General features: G+C 55.8%; 1 protein-coding gene across 1 annotated transcript; it reads right to left on the bottom strand.

Moving 5' to 3' along the window:
• Positions 1-337: 337 nt before the first annotated feature.
• LOC311621760 (interleukin-4 receptor subunit alpha-like) lies at positions 338-7,174 on the bottom strand (the record flags this gene model as incomplete). Its single annotated transcript, XM_084882142.1, has 7 exons — positions 338-626; positions 1,418-1,467; positions 2,966-3,044; positions 4,944-5,042; positions 5,204-5,289; positions 6,908-6,948; positions 7,006-7,174. Coding segments are annotated over 7 exons (813 nt in total), but the record flags the coding sequence as incomplete, so codon positions are not given.
• Positions 7,175-9,924: the final 2,750 nt, after the last annotated feature.

Genomic DNA, 9,924 nt, shown 5'->3' on the forward strand with positions numbered 1-9,924 from the left:
TTCTCCCTGAGATGCAGTTTGCATGAGAGATCTGTGCATGGCTATTGCTGCTATGGTCGGGTGGGGGTGGGAGGGTTAAATTTGAGCCCAGTTAGCTACCAGGAGCCCTTCTTAGTCTTCTTTCTTAGGGTGCACAGCACCCATCGGTGTTTGAAATTTTTCCTTTTGTCTGTTCCATGTCTGTCTCCCCGACTGAACTCTAAGGTCCAGGAGGGAAGCAGCTTCTCTCACTGTCTCCTCAGCACCCAGCACAGCACCTGGCACAGTAGGCGCTCAGTAAATATGGGTGGGTGTGGGCTTTCCCGCTACCTGTTTTCCTGCTCTGCTTCCTCCTAAGCTGGAAGCCGCCCCTGCTGCTCTCGGGCGAGGGGCAGAGGCTCCCTCCGTCTTCCTCCTCCTGCTCCTCCTCCTCACTCTGCAGCGGGGCCTCCAGCAGCTCCACGCAGGTCACCACGCTGATGCTCTCCGGCCAGAGCACCGCGCTGCTGCCCTCCGCGGGGCGCCAGGCTGGCTGTCCGGGGCCCTGGGCAAGCCCGCTCCCGGCCGCCTGGGAGGAACCGTCACCCCTCTCCATGCTGGGCTCCAGCAAGCAGGGCAGGAGCTTCGACAGACACGTCTCCCAGTACCTGCAGAAGCAGTTTGGTCAGGTCAGTGTCTCCACTTGAAAAACTCCTATTCATCCCTCAAAACCCAGCCTGAAGCCGCCCTGGACTGATGCCTACCTATTGCAGATGGGCCTCCTGGCTTTACAGCCACTGCCTCTCAGTCTGCCCCGCTCCTGCCCTGGGAACCCCCGGAAGGAGGGCCCTGTCTGCCTTGGGGATGTCTGGAGCTCAGCCCATAACCCGGACCCACTACCAGCTCAGACTATTGAATGAATCCGTCTTTGTCAGGGAGGATGGGATTTAAAACATGCAGCACAGGGAATGCCCACTGAGGACAGCTGCCGGGGGCAGGGCTCCAGCGTCCTGAAGGCCCCTCAGTGCTGGGTCTAACCTTCAGCTACTGCACAGGGGGAGGCCCAGAGGCCTGGGGGAGGCGCTAAGGAGGCTAAGGTGCTGGTGGCATCTTCAGGGTTTAGGACAGTGGTGTTTGCCAACCAGCATGCAGTGATGTCAGCACTTTATAGCGGGCACCGCTGCCCGGGTACTTGATTCCACAGCCTTGCTCAGGCCAGAGTGCACCCCAAAAGGGACCCCGCACCTGCCCGACCCCCCCAGGGAAATTCGGGGGCCCAGCCAGCAGCCACCTCCCCAGCCCACTCCTCCCCCTCCCACTCTGCAAAGGAACAGTGCTGAACACCAAGGAAAAGGCAGGCACGGAGGGGCGAGGGACCCCGCTCTCAAGACGGGCCCACTGTGCCAATCCCACCCCCTTCCAGATCCACACGGGCTGTGACCCAAGCTCATATACGTACGGGCACTTGGCCGGCTCCTGGCCCCCAGGGCTCTTCCCCCACATGGGCACCTGGAACACAGAGACGCCGGTGAGCAGAGCGGAGAGGCCGCAGTGAGCCGCGGGAGGGCTGTGGGCCCTGCCGTCACCTGCCGGAGGTCAGCCCAGCCACTGCGGCTCCCAGAGCCTCAGCCCCTGGGACAGAGTGAGGCCGCCATGAAGCTAAGCTGCTGAGGCTGAAGACAAAGTGGCCACTGTCGTCTGCAGCTCCTCCACCCTGTGGGTCTGGCCCGGCCTGCGACTTGCTTTGGGCACAGAAAGGGGTACAAGTGACACTGTGCCAGCGGGCCAGCCTGCGGGAGGAGGACACGGCTCAGTCACTCCAGGGCCCGGCGAGAGCCAGACCACCGCGGAGCTGTGCGCGAAGCCGCGGGGAGGAGCCCGGCCAGGGAGCGCCCTGCCCTGTCCAGACCCCCTCCGGCCCCACCGCTGAGCGACTGCAGAAGCAGGAGCTACAGATGGGGCTTGTTTCAACCAAGTTTAGAATCATTTGCTGCACAGCAAAGCTGACTGACACGTGGACGAGGCTGGCTCTGTGCAGGGCCTGGTGACACACACTTCACAGGCACCGTCTCGGTGAATTCCAACCGTTCCATAAACACCACACAACCCACAGAACACCGGGCTCAGGGAGGTTAGCCGCTAGCTCAAACCCAGGCCGCTCTGCAGGTGAGCGGCAGGGCCCGGGCTCACCATCAGCATGGACTCCTCAGCCTGCCCGAGGGTCGCCGGAGACCTGAGGGCCGGCTCCCGCCCCCTTCACAGAGAGCCCATGAGCTCAGGCAGACCACACGCGGCCACGCTCAGGCTGGCACCGGCCGGCCCCCCCCCCGGTATCCCCGCTCCTGGCAGGTGAAGGATAGGAACGAGCATGGGATACAACCCAGGCCAGTGAGAAAGGAGGGGATTGGCTGGTGCTTTGTGGCATTTCCCGCTTGTAAGAGGAACACACAGGCCGAATCTGGTTTGGCTCAGTGGATAGAGCATCGGTCTGCAGACTGAAAGGTCCCAGGTTCGATTTCGGTCAAGGGCATGTATCTTGGTTGCGGGCACATCCCCAGTGAGGGGTGTACAAGAGGCAGCTGGTCAATGTTTCTCTCTCATCGATGTTTCTAGCTCTCTACCTCTCTCCCTTCCTCCCTGTAAAAAAATCAATAAAATATATTTAAAAAAAAAAAAAAAAAAAAAAAGAGGAACACACAGGAGCCGAGTGCCCTCTCCCTGGCCTCCTGGCCTCCTGCCCGGGTGCAGGTACCTCCCCAGGGGATGACATGCCTGTGACTGCAGGGGCCATCTCCTCCGCCCACGGCTGAAAGTGGCTCTGAAACCCGAGGGAGGGGGCAGGGGCAGCCTCAGGGCCCCCGATGACCACACTGGGCTGCAGAAGCCGCCTGCGCTGGGGCCTTCCTGACGCTCAGGTGCACATCCAAAGCCTGTGAGCTTCTAACGCCCAGACGCCGGAATGCTGGTTCCTGCCAGGAGCACCACAGACCGGACCGGCCACGCCTACCTGGGCCTCCCGGATGACCACCGCCACGAGGGGGCTGCGGGCTGGGCTGGGGATCCGGTCCCACCACTCTCTCTTGATCCTGGAAAAGAAAAGGGAAGCGCATTGGTCTCTCCTCCCATAGGAATGACCACATCGCCAGTTCCTCCCAGGGGCCAGGACCCTGTGGGTTGGTTTTGGATGTCTCTTGGGACAGGGCCTCCTGCCAACCCCATTCACAGATGAGCAGACTGAGGCTCCCGGGGCTGAAGGGACAGCTGGAGGCAGAGGAGCCGGTTGGTGCCCCAGCATTCTGCTCCCGACTCGCCGCCTCTGTCCTCAGGGGAACAAGCCCAGGGAAGCAGGAGGCACTGGGGCTGCAGAGAATTCGGGTGCTCCCATCAGCGGTCCCCCACGGAGCCGCTGGGAGCCAGGCCAGGGGAGGCCTGAGAGGCCGAGGAGACCCTGGGAGAAACAGGTTCCTTCCTCCCCCGGTCGGCCTGGAGCCATGGCGTGTCAGCTCTGAGGGAAGGTCCTCAGATGCCCTGGGTCAGCCTCCGCTGACTCCACTCAGTCAGCATGCTGTGGTGAGCTCCTACTGTGTACACTCCCTGTGCCAGGCCCTGGGGACACAACAGTGAACAAGACAGACAAAAGCCAAGACCAGTTTGGCTCAGTGGATAGGGCGTCAGCCTGCAGACTGAAGGATCCCAGCTTCGATTCCAGTCAGGGGCATGTACCTTGGTTGCAGGCACATCCCCTGTAGGGGGTGTGCAAGAGGCTGCTGGTCAATGTTTCTCTCCCATCGATGTTTCTAACTCTCTATCCCTCTCCCTTCCTCTCTGTAAAAATTCAATAAAATATATATATTTTTTAAAAGCCCCGCCCTCATGTTGCTGACCTCCTAGAAGAGGTGTCAGACAGAAATAACTACAGGACATGAATGATGGCATCCAGCGCCATGAGAGAAGATAAAGGAGTAGAGAGGGGTGGGGGGTGGTCCAGGAGGGCCCCCTGAGGAGGCGGCCTCTGAGTGGGACTGAGAGTGGAAGAGGAGGGAGCCAGGACGATGCCGGGGAAAGGGCTTCCAGGCAGGGGCACAGCGAGTGCCAAGGTTTGGAAGGAACTGGCTTGGTGCGTTCACAGAACAGCAAGAGGCTGGAGTGCTGGTCAGAGAGAGGGGCTGGCAGGACAGGCGATGGGGAAACCGAGGCTCAGAGGAGGGGAAAGGCCAGCCCACGGGGGCTGGGAGGTGTCAGTGACAAGACACGGAGAGGAAAGCCTGCAGCCCCTGCCCACTCACTGTGCGCCCAGTCACTCCTCGGCCGTCACTAATCCTCACATGGCGAGGGAGGACTCACTAGTCCCATTTCAGAGATGGGAGGACGGAGGCTCTGAGACACCATGTTTCCTGAAACCCAGGCTCCTTCTACCCCCACCCCACTGTGATCCAAGACTCTCTCAGACTCTTAGGACGGACTGAACATGTTCCCGCTCTCTCAGCCCACAGAGGAGGAGCCAGTCACACAGCTGCCAGCGCCAGGGCCAGACCAGAGCCCTGGTCTCCCACTGTCAGGGCGATCGGCTAGAATTCCTTGGTCTGTGGTCACCTGCCCCCAACTGTGTGGACCACACCCGGGGCAGATCCACCTCCCTCTCCCAAGGGAAGGCCCCTCCCAGCCCCTCCCTGGCCAGCTCCTTCCCCAGGCAGGCCTCAGCTCTGATCTCCTCTCCTCCCCCAACCCCACCCCTGACACAGCGCCCAGGACATCTGGGCCTGCGCCAGCTCATCTCCTTCAGCGCTGGGGCTGCGGGGGAAACACCGGGCTCTCTGCAGGCCTGACATGGGGCTCCCACAGGCGCACAGAGGCCGTGGGTTGGTTTCAGCCGCTGCCTCAGAGCCTCAATCCATAAACACTTATGGTTGATCGAGGACTGCAAGCCGGCAGGTGAGAGGAGGGACTCCTGCCCGCTCCCCGCCCGGAGCCGGCCCAGGACTCACTTGAGGATGCTGAAGTAGCAGGACAGGCAGAGGCCATGATGACGACGCAGGAGATGCCCACGGCCAGGGGGAGGCGCTGCTCCCAGGGCCGCTGGAAGTCTGGAAGGGGGAGGGAAGCCGGGAGCCTGCATTGCGCTGGGTACAGCCTGGTCTCCATTTCCCCGGACAGAGACCGGAGCCTCAGCCAGTGGCTCCCAGATCTCACATGATCAGCCACCCCTAGTCCTCCCGCCCCAGCCCCTGCTGCCCTCCCCTCGCACCCTGAGCCCTTGGCACACCGGCCCCCTTGCTGCCCCTGCTCCTCCACGCTCAGTGCCAGCTCAGGATCTTGAAATGCTGCTCTTTCCTGAAGCACAGAGGTCAAGGGCAGTGACTCTGGCCCTGGACGACCTGAGTTCAAAGCCTGGCTCTGTCGTACCCTCACTGGTGACCCAGGACACATCCCTCACCCTCTCGGTGCCTCGGGTTCCTCGCCGGCACAATGGGGTTAACAACAGTGCTCATCTCACGGGGAGCTGTGAGGGTCACACGACTTACTACCCACCGCACTCAGAACAGCGCCTGCACCCCATGCTGCTATCCCCTTCGCACAGGGGCTCCTCTCCTCCCTCACTGCACCCTCGCCAGCTCCCAAACTCCCCCGCCCTCTCTGCCATCACTCTGCCCCCTTTCCCTGCTTTACTGCCTCCAGACCCACTGCCCCTGGGTCTGGGTGGATCTGATTTCCTCTTTTCTGGATGTTTATTTTCTCTCCCCCTCCCCCAAGGGCCGGTTCCAGAAGGCAAGGATTTCTGTCTGCTTTGTTCCCTGAGCTGCCATGTGAACCTGGGAAGGCCCACGTGTAAGACTCCATTTTATGTGAGATAATTCAACATTTCTATTGCAAAACCCACGGTAAAGTTGCAAAAAGAGTTGCTTTGGGGAATGCAGCCACAGTGATAGCTACATTCCCCAGAATCCCTTGCAGCTACGTGTGGCCATGTGGCCAGTTTCACCAATAGAACTTGAGAAGGAATGATGTGTCACTTCAGGCTAAGGCTTTTTTTTTTTTTTTTTTTTTTTTTAAGTATAGGTTTAATTGATTTTAGAAGGCGATGGAGAGAAAAAAGAGACAGAAACACTGATGAGAGAGAGACATTGATCAATTGGCCACCTCCTGCAGGGCCCCCACTGGGGATTGAGCCCACAACCGGGCTTGCTCGCAGGCCAGGAATCCAACCAGTGACCTCCCGGTGCATGGCACAATGTTCAACCAGCCAGGCTTTTAAGAAGCAGGAGGTCTCCCTGCTCTCCTTCCCCTTCTGGCTGGATGCAGACAATGGCAGGGCCCTTAGAGATCCTTCACTTGGGGTCCACAGACCTCCACCGAGGTTGCAGACACAATTCAGAGGCCTGGGACTTGGATGGGGAAGAAATGGCATCTCTCTTTCACTCACTCTGACACCTCGCATTTCCGCCCGTTCGGCATGGAGGGAGCCTCAGCAGTCACCCAGCTGCCCACAGACATCACACTGCTCTCCTACCACATGCCGCCGCCAGATCACAGAGCGTCACTTATCTCATCCGCTCACTGGGGACAGTGTCTATGAGAACTGCCCTCGCTCCTGTTTCTACCGTGTTAACGGAGAAGCAGATATCCCCAGATCACAAACATATTTAAGATAATATTTAATTGTATAAAATTAATCCTAGTACTTTATTTATGCCTGTAGAAACATTGTTCTGAATGGGTCCTCAGGCCTCCTTCACTGCCAAAGGGCCCAGGACACACAGGTTAACCATCTCTGCCCCAGAGAGAGATGAGCACGGGAGGAAGACCACCCACAGGCCAGCACAGTCACACTGGACTCTCACACACACAGAAGCACGTTTCCACACGGGAAAGCTCGGGCCCCGTGGGCACCTGTCACTCAGCCCCGCCTGCCCGCCTGGGCCAGTGGCCATGCCAGCCGCTCCTCTGTTACCTGCATGGAGGTGAGACCCGGGTGCTTGGCCAGGGCAGTGTCTGGGCCCAGCGTGAAGTGGGGAGGACTAACCGCTCAGCACTGACCCGGATACTCACCATGAAGCCACTTGACAGGGGGGCTCCACTCGCTCCACAGGCTGTTGTAGCTCGGGGCCCAGGCCCGCACCCGCGCGCTGTAGGGGGCCCCGGGCGTCAGGGCGCTGGCCGGGAAGCGGAGGGTGGGCTCCTGGTAGGTCACATTGCGGACTAGGAACTGGGGGAGGAAAGGAAGACATCACCGCACAGCTGGGGCCGGGGTACCATCCCTGTCCTTGGCTGACCCCACGGTGTGTAAGAGCCACCAGCCTGGTATCTGGTCATTCCGCCAGCCCAGGCAGTTTGACACCTCCATGGCTGTGACCTGGCTCCAGTGAGATGGGTCAGAATACCAGCCCGCCCCGCCCCCACTGACCAGGCCTATGACAGGACTGGGGCAAGTCGGAACCTTTCTGAGCTTTAGTTTCCTCATCTGAAGTTGAGACGTGGGGATGGGTGTCTCAGCAGCCTCTGCCCCACCAACAAGAAGCTGGACCTGACTTCTGAGGTCTGCTACAGCCCTAGCCCCTACGTGCCCATGAGCCCCAGCCCAGGCACACTGACCAACTCTGTCCACTGCCAGAGCCCGGCCAGGCCTTTTCCCATCCCAGTCTCCTTTGGGGAGCCACCCCCACCCCCACCTGCTTCCCTACCCTCTGGTTCATACCCAGCCCATCAGGCCTGGGTGAGGCTGACCCCACCTGCAGCTCCAGAGGTGAGCATGTGACCAAATCTCTCATGTTTAGCCTAGGGGGGTGCCTTATTTTCGGGGGATGCCTTATATTTCACTCAGAAGGAAACCTGCAAGTAGGTCTTATTTTCGGAGGATGTTTTATTTTCGGGGAAACATGGTAGTGCCAAGACATCACTAAAGAGACACTTGCAGAGTCCAGTGCTAAGTTATAAATGAATAACACTGAGAAAAGTAGAAGAGCCTGGAAGTAACAAATTACTCTGAAAAAAATTTCAATTGCTATCTATTGTTTTATAGTTTATTTGTATTGAGATTACTGGAGTCACATTGGTTACAAAATATAAGTGTTAAGGGTACAATCCCATAACACATCATCTCTACTGTGTTCACCAGCCAAGTGCAGTCTCTTTCCACCACTATTTACACTAGTGTGCTGGAGTTACCGTGTTTCCCCGAAAATAAAACATCTTCTGAAAACAAGACCTACTTACAGGTTTCCTTCTGAGTGAAATATAAGGCATCCCCCCGAAAATAAGGCCCCCCCTAGGCTCTGCCTCAGAAACTTTGTGAAACCTAAACTGCAAGAAGTTGTGACTTGGGTAAAGAATTCATGAGAGAAAATCACTGATACAGTAGTTGCATTGCAAATGCACTGTGAGCAGGCTACCTTGACAAGAAGTACTCATTTAAAGACAGTGCTATTGCTAAACATGAGAGATTTGGTCCACTGATTCTGAAAGCAATGGAGTAACAAGAAATTCACCAGGAAATTCAGGAATTGGATTGTTATGATGATGTTCCAGAAGATGATGACATGATTGTCATTGAATAAACGAGTAAATTCTTGATACTGTAGGATTCACAGTTTGTCTGGTTTGTGTTGACAACTACCGTACTACCATACCGTATACAGGTAATAAATTTCCTTTATTTTCATTTAACAATAAATGTGTACCGTATTGTTCTTCATGGAAAAATAAGACATCCCCTGAAAATAAGACCTAGCCCATCTTTGGGAGCAAAAATTAATATAAGACACTGTCTTATTTTCAGGGAAACAGGGCAGCATTGGAAAATAGTGCCCATTGTTGCCTGAAACCAATCATTGTCTCATTAATAGAAAGATGTAAAAGGCTGGTCAACCTTGAAGCTCTGAAAGGTCAGAGCCAACCACTCCCTACCTAATTGAGACAATGGTAACTAATTGAGGCAACTTCCCCATCTTGTAATCATGTAAATCCTTACTGATATGATAATCTGCTTATTACCTGCCTGAGGGCTATGGGTGTCTCCCAAACCTGCTTAAGGGTAATGGGTGTATCCCATAGCCTCAATAAAAGGGGTAGCAAGGCCAGAGCCTAGTGGTAGTCTTCCCACTAGAGGTGGACTCTTTCCTGGTCCTCCATTTTCCCAAATTAACTCTTTTCCAGGCTCTCTCTTCATTTCAGTGTGCACCCTTCTGCAGAAACTGGACCCTGAGTGGGCCTTGAACCACATGGGTCGTGTGAAGGGATCCCACACATGGTTACATGAGGAAAGACCCAGAGGCAGGGCCTACTGGGCATAAAGAAGACTGAGAAGGCTAAATCATGGCCAAACTCTAATATAACTGCTAAGGTTTAGAAGTAAATACATATTGCTCTTAAGGGAGGAGGCATAGTGTGTGGTGGGTGGGATGTAGAATGGAAAAAGCCTATAGAGTTCAAACCCTGTTGAGAGCCCAGCTGTTTCCAGAAGATATAGCTGGGGGCCTACAACAAGCCTAGAAATGAGGCCTTCTGGCTTGACAGAAGCAGGATTCATGACAAGGGCCAGAGGCTCCCTCTTTTCCCAAGCCTCTGGGGACATAATATGGAAAAGCGTAGTCAAAGAGAAACTGGCTTGTTGTAAAAATGCAGAAGACTATTCCCCATAATGGAGGGTACTCAATAAATGATACAGAGTTGTGTGCAATTTTCAAATCCCCATACATGCACCAATATATACCTCACATATAACTCATGTTTACACACCAGTTAAATAGGACTGCCGATAACATATATATATACCATACTGCTTTCTGTAAGATGTAAATGTGAGCCTCTTACGTGAAATGTAAGCCTGATTCTATCTAAGCCTAATTTTCTCAGGTATTGCTTAGCCTCACCACTGGAGAGTATTAGGAATGTGCTTATCCTAAACATAAAATCATTGCCTTTTTTCATTCAAGTCACCTAACCTCTAGTGTTGATATGAAGTAAACAACT

The sequence above is a fragment of the Pipistrellus hanaki genome (assembly GCF_964339955.1).
Source record: "Pipistrellus hanaki genome assembly, chromosome: 4".
Classification (NCBI taxonomy): domain Eukaryota; kingdom Metazoa; phylum Chordata; class Mammalia; order Chiroptera; family Vespertilionidae; genus Pipistrellus; species Pipistrellus hanaki.